The sequence below is a fragment of the Mizuhopecten yessoensis genome, unplaced genomic scaffold (genome assembly GCF_002113885.1).
Source record: "Mizuhopecten yessoensis strain PY_sf001 unplaced genomic scaffold, ASM211388v2 scaffold9651, whole genome shotgun sequence".
NCBI lineage: Eukaryota > Metazoa > Mollusca > Bivalvia > Pectinida > Pectinidae > Mizuhopecten > Mizuhopecten yessoensis.
This window is the reverse complement of record NW_018408154.1, coordinates 127355-145990: the sequence shown is the minus strand read 5'-3', so window position 1 is coordinate 145990 and position 18636 is coordinate 127355. Positions and strand designations below refer to the sequence as shown.

At 35.8% G+C, this 18636-nt stretch overlaps 1 protein-coding gene across 1 annotated transcript; it reads left to right on the top strand.

The window, feature by feature from the left end:
- Positions 1–1462: 1462 nt before the first annotated feature.
- LOC110458574 lies at positions 1463–17404 on the top strand. The gene is made up of 7 exons (XM_021510333.1): positions 1463–1653; positions 6870–6938; positions 7462–7545; positions 8054–8158; positions 8484–8582; positions 10384–10488; positions 11319–17404. Exons 1-7 carry the CDS (start codon positions 1631–1633, stop codon positions 11419–11421), a joined length of 588 nt encoding a protein of 195 aa, XP_021366008.1. The 5' UTR covers positions 1463–1630; the 3' UTR covers positions 11422–17404.
- The last annotated feature ends 1232 nt before the right edge of the window (positions 17405–18636 follow it).

Sequence of the window (18636 nt, the reverse complement as noted above, 5' to 3'; positions counted from 1 at the left end):
CACCATCTCGGATTTTATCTTAGCTTATCATTGTCTCTCTCACACAGAATACTAAATAAATAAATAAGTCAATAGACAACCTTTGATATAGCGCCCTTTACCGCTAGAATAAGCCAAACTAAAGCGCTTTACAGTACATAGATGTACAATTTATGCAATAAATACAATTAATATATATATATTAAATAATGCATGAATCAATACAATTTTGAGGAATTTGCAGGATATGCCTTATCAGGCGCTAAATACTAATCCTATGCCACCTGGTCAATATCTCCCTATATTTATGTGTATGCCTGTGTGTGTGCTGGAGATGTATGTGTGTGTGCTGGAGATGTATTGTGTTCTGTTTGTAGTGGAACCGTGCTTCCAACGGCATCTTTTATAGTGCTTCTTCCCTCATTTCATTCTGCCTCTTAATAAAAGTATTATGTGTATTTATTGCATGGATTTGTAATAAACAATACATAAAATGTTTTCAGCTGGCTGTGGATGATTTTAGAGGTAGAAAAAAGGGTTCAAGAGAAAGAAATATATATCCATAAGTGAATATGTACAGTATGAAATGTAACCTTGATGAATTCATTGATATAACAACTTCCACTCATGGTATGTAGCTACTCCACCAGGTTAGAGGTTTACACGGCGAGATACACTTTACATGCGTCACAGTCGGTAAAATCATATCCAATAATAGAAGGCCGACCAGTGGCTTCTTATGTTATAGGAGTAGGTATGTAGCAAAATCAGTTCAGACAAAACTGTCATTTCAACCTGCTTATCTAACAGTTCGCTGTCGTTGTCGTCATCTTCAAAGGACAGCAGTATCATATGTAGATTTTGTTTTTGGTGCTGCTTCATGCTTGAAGAAAGAAAAACAATTTCATTTCCTAATCGTAACAACATATATCGTATTCTGTACATTTGATGTCAAGAAAAAATAGTATATTGCCCACCCATCATATAATTTATATCTCATTCGCACAGAAAATATGATGAAATCCCTGAGAGTAAACTACTCAAGATTGATCTAATCTCAAGACTCTTCGTTATGGGAAAGAGCATACAAACAAAGACATACAGCTCTAATGCTAAATGTAAATAGTGGTACCGTCCACGATAGAGTAGAAAAGCATTGAAAGAATGGATATGGGGGTTTTAAACTTACAAATTAAAGGGGCATACGACGGTTCCAGCAGAACAGACACATCTATCCAGTTGAAACCTCGGTTCCAGAAGAACAAACACATCTATCCAGTTGAAACCCCTTTCACTAACGCTGCCAACATGTTGACGTGCCCGACCGTATCTTAACTATTTATCGTGAATAACTGGAAGGTGACGATGTTTTAAATTTATTGTTATGTTAAATATACTGATATAGATGTGTTGAACACTATCGAGTTATTGACGTATTGGGGAGTAGAACATTTACCGTAAGTAGTTGAATAATTAAATACCCTATAGAGGCTAGTGTTGGTGGCGTTTGTTTATGTGTTAGTGTGATTTACCAGCGTGGTGGGTATCGGGTGAAAAGCAGTACAGAGCTTACAATGTATTGACCAGGTGGTGGCATGTTTCTCAGGAAGGAGTTGTTCGTCTTGGTTTTGAGTTAATTGAAACAGTGAACATGTTCAACAAAAAGGCAGCTACGTAAGTATATTGACAGTATTAACTTGATTTCCTTGGATGTGTAGTGGGAACAGTAATTACTTGATTTCCTAGTATATGTAGCGAGATCAACAGTGATTTGGTGGCACTCAAGCTTTACTTGCTAGTCCCATATATATATACTGCACTCGTGCTCAAATTAAATGTACTCATAATACAATGTTTTCGCACTGTTATATATTGTACTGGTACATAATTTACTCATACTTAATTATACCGAAGTACTGCACTTGTACTCATGTTACTGTGTCGTGCTAAAATAACTATACTCGTTCTCATATATACTGTGTCATGCTAAAATATACCGCACTCGTACTCTTATATACTGTACTCGTCCATTTATATAAATTATTGTTATCATGTACTGTAACCGTACTTATACATGAATATACGTATTTGTTACCATATATAATTTACTCTTCCTTATATATCAAGTATTATTATCATGTACTGTACTCGTACTTATATATAAAGTATTGATATCATGTACTGTACTCGTACTTATATGTAAAGTATTGTTATCATGTACTGTACTCGTACTTATATACAAAGTATTGTTATCATGTACTGTACTCGTACTTATATATAAAGTATTGTTATCATGTACTGTACTCGTCCTGATATATAAAGTATTGTTATCATGTACTGTACTCGTACTTATATATACAGTATTGTTATCATGTACGGTACTCGTACTTATATATACAGTATTGTTATCATGAACTGTACTCGTACTTATATGTAAAGTATTGTTAGCATGTACTGTACTCGTACGTATACATGTATACAAGTATTTGTTACCATATATAATTTACTCTTCCTTATATATCAAGTATTATTATCATGTACTGTTCTCGTACTTATATATACAGTATTATTTTCATGTACTGTACTCGTCCTGATATATAAAGTATTGTTAACATGTACGGTACTCGTATTTATATATACAGTACTGTTATCATGGGGGGTACTCGTACTTATATACAAAGTATTGTTATCATGAACGGTACTCGTACTTATTTATACTGTACTGTTATCATGTACGGGACTCGTACTTATATATACAGTATTAATATCATGTACGGTACTCCTACTTATATATACAGTATTGTTTGGATGTACTGTACTCGGACTTATGTATAAAGTATTGTTATGATGTACTGTACTCGTACCTATGTATAAAGTATTGTTATCATGTACTATACTCGTACTTATATATAAAGTATTGCTATCATGTACTGTACTCGTACTTATATATACAGTATTATTTTCATGTACTGTACTCGTACTTATATACAAAGTATTGTTATCATGTACTGTACTCGTACTGATATATAAAGTATTGTTAACATGTACGGTACTCGTACTTATATATACAGTACTGTTATCATGTACTGTACTCGAACTTATATATAAAGTATTGTTATCATGTACTGTACTCGTACTTATACATGTATACAAGTATTTGTTACCATATATACTGTACTCGTCTTCATTATGTTCTGTACTCGTACACAATTACTGTATTAGTCCTCACGATATAATTTGAGGCATTACAGCATACCTGAAATACCATTAGTCCATAAAGATCATATAAAAAACCCGAGAAAAATGGAAATACCTATGTATTTCAAGACGTGTAGAAGCAAACTTAATTGAAAAACTTTGAGTTAATTAGTGTTAAGCGTACAATGCTGTACACATTACATATTTATGATTTACATATTTATGTACTTTAGGATTGGATAATTTAAAACGTCAAAGGTATTAGTTTGTCGTGCAGTCAGATTATCAAAAGGAGATCTAGAACTAAAGAAAACCAAGACTTATATTTTATCAGTGGGCAGATCAATGTCGACTGCAGTTTACATGTTATGAAAAACATATTTAATGCTATTCACGCTGTTCTCAATAATGAACAGCGTTTACAAATCAAGTTTGACGGAGCAAGGCTAATACCCGTGCACGCTATACCGTGTATATATCATGTGTATATATAATCTGGGGAAAGAAATCTCCAACAAGTCATCCCGACACTCTTTTATTTGTGGGATTGCATTTAAATTATACAGTTCACAATCAATCTGATATTGCAAACATTTCAGATTTTAAGTCCGAATGGTTGTCAATCATAGTTGTTTACCACATCACAGTATATACTGCTTAGATACATGTTGAAGGCTATGTAACCCACAGAGGCGATATATTTTATAAACTATTGGTTTCCATTCATGAATATATCATGTATGTAAGATGATTATTTCTTTATACTGTGTTTGCCATTTCTTCATGTTTGATTATTGTTTTTTAATTTTATTTTGTTCTTTGTTATATTTTGATTCTCTTAGAAAAATGTTTAGTTTCCTCAATATGTAAGAAGATGATTGTTTTTCATATTGAAAAACAAGCTCCAGTTTATAATATGTTAAATGACACCTACATATTTACATCGTGTAATAACTGAATCTATACAGGATAGCGGTCCGTCTATTGCAGTCCTTCATACATCTGTGTGTTATAAAACCTGTAAATATTTATTATGTTAAAGTATGACTTGTTGTGCTACATTTATCCGGAACGGTTATATGAATAATAATTATTTTGTATTTTAGCCGTACCCTCTTTTCAAACGCCATGATTTGGTATATTTTTTTTTATATATGGGACGGTACTGACACGTGTTGTCCGCGTGGGTAGTTAATCTGGGTATTCATAAATTAAGATTATAAGTAACTTTGTTCACTATACGGAGATTTAAGTGCATCAGTGCATTGTACTGATCAAGATAACTAATAATAGAACTGAGAATTAAACAAATGGCTTGTAATCAACTCTGAACCATTCCACAGATTTTGTCACGTGTTATATCCGATAATTGGATAGAAACGGGACATACCAAGCACAAGTCTTAATCTAAGTTACTCCAGTGTATAATTAATATGTAACTTAAGACTAGAGCATTCAGATAGCCTTCCTGGACTGTATTTTATCACGTACTTATAGTAATTACACATAAATGAAAGGACCATTATAATATTTGCTAAACTATTCATTCTATTTATTTACATTTTGTTAGAGTAGTTATGCTTTATTGAGTTATTTCGACCAGTTTTTTGAACAGCAAATTAAGTCTTGACAGCAATGACATTGATGACGTCACAATAGAGATTGATGGCGTTACAATAGCAAGTGTTGTTATAGTCTCATAACAATATTTGCCTTCTCAATGTATTGCAATGGAAGGATGCAAAGCGAATGTAAATATAACAATTTAAGATTCAATTTAATATCGGTAGCGTTTCTGTAACTATCTATTAGCAAATGTCATTGTCGTGCACCGGGCAAGGAGCCAGGCACTTCAAAATGGTGGCAATTGGGAGAACGATATATGCTTTCAAGCTCCAATTTTCTTAAATGTCACGCCTTACTTGGCTGTATGTATTGTGGCTTTTGAATGCCATCAACCCTGAACGCAACCAGACCCGCTGTCGGTACAGGAAGGATTGAAAATGAATGTATTTGTGATATAAAGTTGGAATTGGTCGTGCTTTTGAAATAAAAAGTATGTTTGTGCCTTTTGCGACCCTTGCAGTGCTCATTTGCCACAGACGCCTTCTCATATCTTGGTGTTCGACTGTGATAAAGATTTCAAACTTGAACGATTTGTAAAATAATTTCTAGATAAACAAAGAGAGGGAAACCCCCTAAAGCGCATATAAACCCGTCATAACGGTATTAATGTAACTTTTGGACTAAACAGATATTTCATTCCAAACTAGTACTTCGTGTAACCGTACCAGAACAAACTCCAGCTATACGGTGACAGTAAACCGCGGGACCGATAGTCCACCAACAGAGTCTACCAACCTCTGACGTAAAAGAATCGTTAGGAATACGAAGCACCTATTTATAAGTATAGCAAGTCGATGTAGAGAGCAAAACAAATATACAGTTTAATTCACTATATTCACTATATTCACTATATGGTTCTTTCATCCATTCAGGGTTCACCAATGGCACCAAAGGCAAAACTAAATTTTGAACATCTAATTCACCACATATGTTTTTAGGCGACAGTGGTAGCATCGGTAGTCTGCTTCTCTGTCGTCCATCATTACTAGCTAGATTTGTAACAGAGTTTAAGACTTAATTCAAGTATTTATGATTCACAAATCCATTGTAAATATAAGCATGCTGCCCCATGAATTATGTATATTGCATATGAATAACCCGGCAGATACGATTATACTTAAAAATGTATATCCGATTTGAATGCGTATCCAATTTAGTCATAGTTCCCTCCATACCCGAATCTGTCCACTTCATCACCCAAATGTGTCGTCTCCCTACCCTATATGTTCCGAGTTTACTCCGTCGATAAACTGTCAACATATTCCAGGTTTACTCCGCCAGCAAACTGTTTCCTTATTTTTTAAATAAGTGATATATTACAGGAAAAAATCAGTTGAACCGTGACACAACAGTGCGATGGACCGGAAACTAGCCATCTACCGGCTTAATTTTTACTGATAGTGGTCAAGATATGAGTACATTTTATACGATCAAACCTGTCACAAGCGATAATTGAAGGGAACTTGGAACAATTGAGAAATTTAGTCACTCAGTATAGCTTCCGAATCAGGACTAGTTAATTCTCTTTGTATAAATTATATGCATGCATGCTCTCTATACTACCTCTTCCAGGTCTGCATTATGATTTTGAATCATCTTTGTCAAGTAAATGAACATAAACCATCCTGTAATGGTTAACTTAATGACTCATTCACCACTTAATAGTCACATCAATTACCCTAACCATTAACTTAACGTTAGGTAAACTAGCTTAAACCACGCCTGTATGGCCTGGTAAAGGGTTTCTAAAACACATCCTCATCGTCAAGTAAATGACTCTAAACCATCCTCTTTTATGATGATGTGATATGTATATAAAGTTTATGATATCATTCTGTTACAGGGACTCCCATCGGCTGACACCTAACTACAGTTTATGATATCAATCTGTTACAGGGACACCCATCGGCTGACACCTAACTACAGTTTATGATATAAATCTGTTACAGGGACACCCATCGGCTAACACANCCCCTCCCCCAGGAAATTTGGAAAAACCCCCAGATAGGTCTCTGGATGCGCCACTGTAACACCTAACTACAGTTTATGATATCAATCTGTTACAGGGACTCCCATCGGCTGACACCTAACTACATGCCCAGCAGGAGCATCACGCCAAACAAAAACGACGAAAAGTGAGTCAAACAATGGGTTGTTAGTAGATCAAACGACAACCCTAGCTAGCAGTATCTGTCGGTCAACATTATCCTTCCATCCGTCCGCCACTCACTGCCTGTCTGTCCGTCTATCCACTCGCTATCTTTCTGTGCATCTATCTATCCATTCACTAAACCTTTGTCCATTTCCACAACACACCCGTTAGCAAATCCATCTATTAACTTACTAACCATCTGTTCACCCGTTCACATATTACCTTAACATATTTCGTGGCAGTAGTTTTACGATATAAATGTTCGTAATCTGCTGACGTAAAATAAAACTATGGTAGTCCTATTTCTTGGCAAAACACTGTACGTTTAAGTGTCAGTTTACGGTATTGATGTACTTGCACATGTATCACAATATACTTGGTGTTTGTATCACGTGTTGTGTCACATGACGTACTTGTACATGTATCACAATATACTTGTTGTTTTATTACGTGTTGTGTCACATGATATACTTGTACATGTTTAACTGTACGCTCTGTATCTGTAGATGGAACCAAGCGCAACACGATCTTATGGTCAAGGTGGGTCAGATGGAGAAGGAGGTAAAGGCTCGAAAGGAGGCAGAGGAAAGGTACCAGAATATTATCTAATACTGCCAGCAGGAAAATAGATCGAAAAGTTGGTGAATCTGTCTCTGACATTGTGGTATGTCAATACCGCTGGTCATCTGAGCGACACCTGTAATTCAGTTAAATGTCAATGTCGGAGGTAGTCCGGACATCATTTGATACTGTAGGGCGGCCAGTGCCAAGGATTATCCGAACACATTTTAATGTTGTTGTTATGTAAATATCAAAGATGATCAGAACATTCTCCTATGATGTTGTAGGTAGGATGAAGGTAGGGGCCATCTGTCTACTAGTTTTATCTTTACATTGCATTTTTTTTTTACATTTTACCGTCCTATCGGATGATATTAGGACACCCTGTGACCAAGACGAAGCACAGCAAATTTTCCAATGTACTACATATCATGAAATTCGTATTTCAAGGTTTCATAGCTTAAAGGCCCGAACTTACAATTGTCATTGTGTGAAGGTATACAATGCAGGGTAAAAGTATCCCTTTATTTTATTCAGGTACAAGGATACACTGGTCAAGATGGAACGGCTCCAGATGGCTCTCCAGGAAAAGAGTAATATAATGGACGCTGAGACTCGGGAGAGAGAGGCAGCCGAAGAAAGGTGATCATGCAATACCATTGGGGTGAAGCGGATATGATAAATTAACGGAACGGCCATTATTATACGCTCTAATCTACCATCCATGTAACACTAGCTTTATCATCTATAAACCATTCTTTCCATAAACGCTAGGAATTGTTCAGTGTCTTATGTTAATAACAGTTTGAACAGTGTGAGAGAATACCAATATATAAATATTGATCTGTAAATGTTGTAATTAGTGTGATGGTGGACAGCGTGCAGGTATGTTACCTTACATGAATTGATTCCAATATATCGAAAGTGGAGTAAGTATATCTAAATTACTCAATATGTCTGTCATCAGGTGCGAAACGTTACATAAGACCATAGACAAGCTGGAGGAATATCTGAGAAAGAAGAGCTCTCAGGAATACACTAGAGTGGGAAAGTCCGAGACAGACAGGTAAGGTATAGGTCCCAGAGCCAGACAGGTAAGGTAAAGGTCTCAGAGACAGACAGGTAAGGTATAGGTCTCAGAGACAGACAGTTAAGGTATAGGTCTCAGAGACAGACAGGTAAGGTATAGGTCTCGGAGACAGACAGGTAAGGTATAGGTCTCAGAGACAAACAGGTAAGGTATAGGTCTCAGAGACAGACAGGTAAGGTATAGGTCTCATAGACAGACAGGTAAGGTATAGGTCTCAGAGAGACAGACAGGTAAGGTATAAGTCTCAGAGACAGACAGGTAAGGTATAGGTCTCAGAGACAGACAAGTAAGGTATAGGTCTCAGAGACAGACAGGTAAGATATAGGTCTCAGAGACAGACAGGTAAGGTATAGGTCTCAGAGACAGACATATAAGGTATAGGTCTCATAGACAGACAGATAAGGTAAAGGTCTCAGAGACAGACAGGTAAGGTATAGGTCTCAGAGACAGACAGGTAAGGTATAGATCCCATAGACAGACAGATAAGGTATAGGTCTCAGAGACAGACAGGTAAGGTATAGGTCTCATAGACAGACAGGTAATGTATAGGTCTCATAGACAGACAGGTAAGGTATAGGTCTCAGAGACAGACAGGTAAGGGATAGGTCTCATAGACAGACAGGAAATGTATAGCTCTCATAGACAGACAGGTAAGGTATTGGTCTCAGAGACAGACAAGTAATGTATAGGTCTCAGAGTTAATTGTCCGAGACAGACAGATAAGGTATAGGTCTCAGAGTCAGACAGGTAAGGTATAGGTCTCATAGACAGACAGGTAATGTATAAATCTCAGAGACAGACAGGTAAGGTATAGGTCTCATAGACAGACAGATAAGGTAAAGGTCTCATAGACAGACAGGTAAGGTAAAGGTCTCAGAGACAGACAGGTAAGGTATAGATCCCATAGACAGACAGATAAGGTATAGGTCTCAGAGACAGACAAGTAATGTATAGGTCTCAGAGTTAATTGTCCGAGACAGACAGATAAGGTATAGGTCTCAGAGACAGACAGGTAAGGTATAGGTCTCAGAGACAGACAGGTAAGGTATTGGTCTCAGAGACAGACAAGTAAGGTATACGTCTCAGAGACAGACAGGTAAGGTATTGGTCTCAGAGACAGACAGATAAGGTATAGGTCTCAGAGACAGACAGATAAGATATAGGTCTCAGTGTTAATTGACCTTTGGATCAGTGATCGAAATATAGTTGTTAATATAAAACCGTTTAAAAGGTCACGAATCACAACTTTTGGATACAAAAGACAATATAGTCTTAAACTATGTATGTTTCGTGTAAATATGCAAGAATGTATCGCGGGTAAAATGTTACAGTCGTCCCCGGGGACTGATAGTGCACCAGTAACTCACCTTGGGACGTGAAGTAAAAGTTAGGTTAGAAAAACGAAGAAGGAAACAATAGTATGTCGATTCAGAAGTCAAAGAGAGTAAAAGAAAATCTGCCCAATATAGCATTATGAAGTATGAATAATAAAGTATCATGAAATAACGCCATATTTACTAATACAATAATTTGATAATTAATTAATTCACGAGAATAAAACTTTTTTTAACATATATATATATGCCTCTGGTATATGCATAGGCACTACGGTCCTGACGTTCCTATAGTTAATGCTGTCCCACTCAGAAAGATCAAAAAGGGCGAGAAGGACTATAATTAATACCATGAACATTTATGGGGAAATAGATTACCAATAAATGATGACCAAAGTAGTCCAACGATGACGCACTTCACCTGTAATACACCTATATTGTAGCGTAACGAAGTCCCTTGCTGACGTAATCGGCCTGGAAAACGAACTAAAGAGTAAGACAAAGCATCTGGAGAAAGCGGACCTAGCGAGGCGGAGGTACAAAGAACGGTGAGTTTTACGTCCTAGAGAAAGCGGACCTAGCGAGGCGGAGGTACAAAGAACGGTGAGTTTTACGTCCTAGAGAAAGCGGACCTAGCGAGGCGGAGGTACAAAGAACGGTGAGTTTTACGTCCTAGAGAAAGCGGACCTAGCGAGGCGGAGGTACAAAGAACGGTGAGTTTTACGTCCTAGAGAAAGCGGACCTAGCGAGGCGGAGGTACAAAGAACGGTGAGTTTTACGTCCTAGAGAAAGCGGACCTAGCGAGGCGGAGGTACAAAGAACGGTGAGTTTTACGTCCTAGAGAAAGCGGACCTAGCGAGGCGGAGGTACAAAGAACGGTGAGTTTTACGTCCTAGAGAAAGCGGACCTAGCGAGGCGGAGGTACAAAGAACGGTGAGTGAAAGCGGACCTAGCGAGGCGGAGCTACAAAGACGGTGAGTTTTTCGTCCTAGAGAATGACAACCTAGCAAGATTATTGAAAATGAACGTCATTTGGTCTCATAAAGATAGTGTTGGTCTGAGTAACAGAGGTGCATAAAAATCATAATGAGGTAAATGAATCTTAAGAATATATATCTATCTTGTGAGGCGGATATACGAGGGTGCAATGAGTCATGCTAGAGAAAAGTCAACCTAACGAGGAGGAGATATTATATAACGTAGCGAGAGATGAGTGGCAAAAGCGATCGATTGAATATAAGATATAAGATACAATTACCTTTGCAAGTCTGGTGTTTTGCCTAACTGAATGAGGCGGCTAAAGGTACACAGTTAGTACCAATTATGTTTAGAATTTAGTTTTAAAGGATTTTAAACAATCGATATCACGATTCTGTAGGTGTACGCAGCTCCAGAAGAAGCTTTCTGATAACGGCCTAGTGACGGACGACGGTTGGAAATCTGACGAGGAGGACGGCATCGCGGAGGAGCTCGATTTCTAAATGATAAGCTGTACATGAATGTGTTAAACCTCTGTGGCTACAGAAGCTGCGGTTAGATATTTGATTCACACAGTTGTCATAGTGCAAGGGTACAGTACGAACTGTGGGATTTGCATGATGCGGGTTCTTACCTACTGTCGTATGGGTGAGAGAGTTGGTGATATACAGCGTGAATGTGATGGTTACACATGTTAACAGGGTAGCTTACTTAAACAAATGGTAGAGATCTAGAGGGGCCGATGTTTGCGATGGATACATTTGCACTGTTCTATAATGTCTATATAAAGTAGTAGTGTGATACCTAGATGTTTTGTAGCGTCCACGTGTCTTATTGACAGTGACCAGATATATCATAATGTCCAAATGTTTTATAATGTCAAGATGTTTGTAATGCCCAGATGTTTAAAGTGACAAGACGTTCACTAATGTCAAGATGTTTCAAAGTGTCTTAATATTTTATAATGACAAATATGTAAAAGTGACAACATGTTCCCTAATGTCTAGATGTTTCATAATGTCTAAATGTTTTATAATGTCTCAATGTTTTCTAATATACAGATGTTTTAATTGACAAAATGTTCCCTTATGTCTAGATGTTTCATAATGTCTAGATGTTTCGTAATGTCTCAATGTTTTATAATGCCCAGATGTTTAAAGTGACAAGATGATCCCTGAAGTCTAGATGTTTTAAAAAGTTATGTCCGAACGTTTTGTACTGCCAAAGATGTTTTGTCGACGATCTTGTAGTTTTAAAAACTTATACCTTAAGTCGTTAAAACATAATATGTTCAAATAGCTTTTTTAGAGAAACATCTACCACAAATACGTTTTTCTTTAAGTTAACATTTTAATGCCTATCGATGTAATTGCAATATTGAATATCATGATTTTGGAAATGTTTTTTCAAGAAAGGTTTTCAATAACTTGTCGCTATTAATTAGGTTTCTATGGACAAAAAGACCCAAGTACCAACATTTTCAATTTTATGTATCAGATGTGACGCACTGCCAATAAACGTTTTGTGATGCCTATGTTTCATACAATATTGGGACTTAATTACATATACAATACTGTCCTGAAATGCCCAGATGTGATGCCTTAAAATGCTCTGATATCTTGTAATGCTCTGATGTCTTTTAATGTTCATATGAATTGTAATGCCCGGATGTCTTGTAACGTTCGGATACCTTGTAATGCCCGGATGTCTGTCTTGTAAGGTTCGGATACCTTGTAATGCTCGGATGTCTTGTAACGTTCGGATACCTTGTAATGCCCAGATGTCTTGTAATGCCCGGGTGTCTTGTAACGTTCGGACACCTTGTAATGCCTGGATGTCTTGTAACGTTCGGAAACCTTGTGATACCAGGATCCTGTTCAGGAAGCCGTATTGTGACAATTTTTCATCAGACGGTCGGCCTGAATCCCTGTACAATGATATTATTTACTTACTTCTGACAATAAGCTATTCCGTCTATGGAGATCTGGGATCCATTATATGAATGTGTGCTTAATTTAATGCAAATGTATTGTTTTTTTCTTATTATGACTTTCAGTTTTTGAATTCACCTTTTCCCCTCTAATCAATTTTTTATCTTTAGTCAGCAGCAGATTTGATTTCAGGTACTAATTTTTAAGCTGAATTTCTCGCATACATTTATGTTAACTTGAATCTGCATCAAACCCATTCAATACATTACAAAATATGTACCGTATGTATGTATATATTTGAACGAAATTAATTAAATACATGTAAAGACACAAAACGAAAAAGACGTTTTCTAGTTGACGTATTTTATTGAATAAAGTCAGTAATAATTGAACATTTTTTTTACTTTCTTTTTCTATACCATAAAATACTATAAGACACCTTCATGCCCAGGGGTGTAGTTCAAGTTCATTTATTTCCTTAAGCTTTACAGCTCATCAGTTGTGCATATATACAGTGCAACATAAAGTAAACAATTATACACCAACACGCATACACACCACTTCCGCACCTACTCCTAGAAGTGTAGAGAGATATCTTGCACCGCATTTTCGCTCTCTACAACCCTGGAATATGTCATGGCAAAATTAAAGGCACGAAGATAGCTGTTTGATTGGTCATACTTAGATATTGGTTAATTTTTTTTTTGCTAGTAACTGTGTTTTAAAATCATGTTTCGACACATTAGTCGAATTGAATATCAGAAAACCTAATTGTAAAATTAATTGGGTTTATCAAATAAGCATGAACTATGTAGTCTGGGTTTTAATTATATTTGGACTTGACAATATGTACAAAATGAAATTCTTGTTTTTGCAAATGTATGCTCAACGTGTTCATGATGTATTTATCCAAGAATTACGCAGTGCTTTTGATGCATCTTCCAAATGTTATTGGTACCAGCATCTTGTTGATACCTTTTGCGTCCAATTCTATCTGACTAAGCCCATTAATTTTAGGGTAAAAAAGATATTGAGTCTATTTCGCATGCAAGCACAGTCTTAACATAGAATCTGGGCGCTATATCAACATTCCAAGAGCTCAGAGAATATGTACAGTCTGCGATAAAAATGATGTCAAAGATGAAGTACATTTTGTACTTCTTTGTCCTGAATATTTTGATTTAAGAAAAACATACATCAAACAGTATTATTATCGACATCAAAGTGTCTATAAACTAATAGAATTATTTACCTGTAAAAGTGTTAAATCTTTAAAATAGACTGGGGAAATATTTGTTGCACGCTAAAATGAAAATTCTTCTAGCTCAGTAGTGATATTATATTAAAATATTATTTGAAACTACTTTGTTATAAGTGTACATGTATAATAATAGTTATTTAATATTCGTTAACAGCGCGTTAAATAATACTTTAATGGCATACCATAATTCTTTCTGTTCATGCATAAACAAACATATTTGAATGGAATTGTCCTGCGCCATCTTGTACATTACATATGAATTTTGAATAACTAATTATGTATATTTGTAACCTATATGCTGTATTGCATTTGGATATAATAAAATTTGAAACTTGGTCTCAGGTAAAAAAAGGTTCGAACTTGTCTTCTTGTCTCAACAACAAGGTGGCGCACATCGAGCCTTCAATTTCGCTATGACATATTCCAGGGGTGTAGAGAGCAAACGAGAGCGTAACCCCTGGATATCGAGGATATTTGCACTGCTAAACATAATGTAATTACTAATAGAATAATATTTGATGATAATGACATATTAATGTATTACTGACAAACACTAGATACAATTGACTTAATTCAGTACATTTGGTCGTTTTCTGCTAGCGATTCTTACATATTTAGCCAAATGAGTTATTTCTTTTTTATTTTCTGTTGATAACAACTTAATAAATTTATCGTACTTGTATGTCTGATAGAGAAAGGTTTACTAAATGAATTGCGTAAATCGGAATTAAGCGGACATTTAAGAACAAAATGAAACTCGTCTTCTGCATCATTAGAGGCACATAACGAACAAACCCTGTTCCTGTGTTCAATACCTTGGTATCTACCAGTTTCTACGTTAAGTTAATGAGAAGATGTTCTAATCCTTACTAATTCCTTCAAGTGTTAAATATCAATAAACTTTTTTAAGTAACTTTGTAAAACAAACTCATCTCAGAGATATTTGTATAGATTACATTTAGAAGAAGTGTTGATTTTTTCTGAACATTCCTGTTTGAAAATATCCGTGATTCTTTCTTTAAAAATTGACACTAAATCATCTTATATGTCTTTCAATTCCCAAAAATATCCCAATCCGATCCTAAACAATTCATTTTTTATACTCATAAGCCAATGATCTTCACAGTCCGACATTTCTTCATAACATGCCTGAAGTATACAATTATCTGTCTTACGCAATATTATCCAATACTTAAACATTCTTAACTTACGACTAACTTCCCTTGGATATGTTCCTAATTCAAAATATATCATACAATTTGGAGTAGTTTTACGAACACCAAGTAGATTTTTACAGAAACTTAAATGTAAATTTTCTATATCTGCTGTCTTATGACTTCCCCATATTTCAGACCCATAGTTTAAAATGCTAGCGACATATGTATCGAATACCGACAATATTGTTTCAAAATTAAAAAAATGTTTTATGACACACTTTCGTAATTGCAAATAATGCTACTTTTGTTGCGTTTTACGAAACTTTCCGTTATAATTAAATAAAACGCCAAGGTAATTAAACTCATCTATAATGTTTAAATTGGACCCCATTATATGTCCAGTATTCATTGTCACTCAATTTACCACCGTTTCAAAAAACAATCACGTTAGTCTTATCAGTATTCACTGTTAAATCTCACGTATTAGTATAATTTAAAAAAGAGAATCTAGCATCTTTTGAATACATTCAGGAATTTCGGCTACAATGACCATGTCACAAGCGTACAGTATAAGGAACAAATTGAGTAACTGTTTTTCAATAGATGGACAATTTTCTTCTAAAAAGTGTATTTCACAATCATTTACATATAAGGAAAATAAAATTGGCGACAAAATTTCTCCCTGGAATAATCCATTTTTACAAGTGAAGAAGTTTGACAATTTTCCTTCATACTACACACAACAATTAACTGTTTCATAGAAAGATCTTATTATAGTTAACATTTACCATCAATACCTTCTCTTAACAATTTGTACCATAATTCTTGACGATTCACGAGATCAAATGCCTTTAATCAACAGAACAGTAATACAGGCTTTTTCGTTTCATAAGTGTTTTTCTTATAAAAATGACATCAACAGTAGACATTTTCTTTTTAAAACCAAATTGAGCGTCAGAAATCTCACAATAAGTTCTGTCAAATTTATAAAGCCTTTGATTAAGAATAGACGTAAAAATCTTACCGAGGCAACTAACAAGAGATATACCACGGTATTTTTAAAAATTGGTACAATGCATCATTGGCTCCAAAAAGTAGGATAGTGACCTGAACCAAATACATTATTAAAAATCTTAATTAGGCAAGGTAACAACAATGTCCTACATTTGATAAAGGATTCGTTTATTCATATCTAAATTTCTGAAATCTGCAATAATTTCTTCTTCCTCATTTTCCCTAACTAATTCTGAAAATGAAGCAGGATAATTAGAACGGTCATTATAAGTTAAATGATTAAAAATATTCTCATTTATGCTAGGTAGCGAAGTTGCCAGATTTGAAAAATGATTAAAAAAGTCTTTCCCAGTTAATGTACTTTTCTTCAATTTCTTACGTTTTCCAAAATGTTTATAGAATGACTAAGGGTAGTGTTAAATAATTCATCTGGTTTCCATTATGCCCCTTATATTTTCTCTTGAGCCTAGTTTCATAAATCTTATAAACACGTTTTTTGTTGATTAATATATAATGCCGATTTTCTACTGTTTTTGAAAAATTAAAATATTTTAATGCAGCTTTGCAATCTTTATAACGCCTTCTACAAATCTCATTAAACCAAGGTTTATCTTCACACCGTTTCAGTTGCACCTTTTTAGAAATATTTCGATAAACAGTTTGCGAACAAAAAGGTTGAACAATATCATTTAACTTCACTGTGAATTTTTCAATACAATCATGAATACTTTTAGAACTAAAATCAACAGGGTCACACAAAGCGTACAGTTCATCAATATAATCAGGTATTGCTTTGTTAACATATACTTTACATGTGTTTCACTATTAATATTTCTTGTGTGTATGCTGTTTGACTTAATTTCTCATGGGTTATTTTCAGACAAAATAAAACAGGCAAATGATCTGAAAAAATATTAAAGATTCCAGATTAAAAATTAGTTATACTAGACAATGTCGATTCTTCTACTAACAAATAATCTATTAGACTAGGTCCTCTGTTACTATAAAATGTAATACTGCCATTAGGGTCCTTACAGATGAGGCTTTACACAGTGTTAACATCTGTCGACCGAACACTGCCATTAGGATCCTTACAGATGAGGCTTCCACAGTGTTAACAACCGTCGACCGAACACTGCCATTCGGGTCCTTACAGATGAGGCTTACACAGTGTTAACAACTGACGACCGAACACTGCCATTAGGTTCCTTACAGATGAGGCTTCCACAGTGTTAACAACCGTCGACCGAACACTGCCATTAGGGTCCCTTCAGATGAGGCTTTACACAGTGTCAACAACTGTCGACCGAACACTGCCATTAGGGTCCTTACAGATGAGGCTTCCACAGTGTTAACAACTGTCGACCGAACACTGCCATTAGGGTCCTTACAGATGAGGCTTACACAGTGTTAACAACTGTAGACCGAACTGGTTGACAGTCTTGTCTTCACTACTACGTATCTGCATAGTTGTATCCGGGATATATCTAACAGTATCAGGCATCCTGTTAATAATATGATCAGTAAGCCTGTCATTTCTGATAAAATCCCAATTGTCACCAGTCCTGCTCACTCTGGTAGGGTAGGGCAAATCCATCCGAGGGGTTTTCAAATTTGGTAAACCCGAGGCTTTAATGTATGTAATCTGAAATAATAGATAATGTTGATGTTATCATTTAGTTTTTCCACGGACTTAGATAACCTAATCTAACTCGTGGTTTTTCCCATGAAAAACCTTGAATCTGCATCTACATCTATATATAATAGCACAGAATGATATTAATTAGATATCTAAGTCCGTGATAATAGTTTGGTAATATAACGATTCACTTTAATCGTGTTTTGTTCATATATTGTTTTAATGAGTACTCTTGGAAAGCTGTTCTTTTTGGTTTGCCCCTTCTAGTACCTCTCAACAAAAATATTTTCCCGCACTTTTTTGTCACATGGTCATGAATATTTCGGACCGTTTCATGTTTCTACTTGACTCAATAACAACACAACGAGAGCTCCGAATGGATTGTTGATACTGCAGATCGACCATCTCGCCTGTTAACACTTTGAACACTGAGGTATAATATCAAGCTTTAAACCAAATGTCACGATGACCCATATTAACGATTGTTTACCTGTTGGTCTGATAAACGCGTAATAATCTATTTTAGACGTAATTATAGGTTTGATCATGCCAGCGCGGAAGAAGAGGGGGTCGGCAGCCACGGCCGTGGACGAAGTTTCACCACAGAAGAAAGCGAAGACGGACAATCAGAAGCAGACAGGCGGCCAGATGAGGATCGCGATCGAACACTGGTACGGAGGTCTACTTCGATGTGAAACTTACTTGTAGAATGGACA

Coding starts and splice junctions, on each gene's coding strand:
- LOC110458574 (XM_021510333.1), top strand. CDS start 1,631: ATGTTCAACAAAAAGGCAGCTAC. Junction 6,939..7,461: donor CCAAACAAAAACGACGAAAA/GTGAGTCAAACA, acceptor CTGTATCTGTAG/ATGGAACCAAGCGCAACACG. Junction 8,583..10,383: donor GGAAAGTCCGAGACAGACAG/GTAAGGTATAGG, acceptor CCTATATTGTAG/CGTAACGAAGTCCCTTGCTG.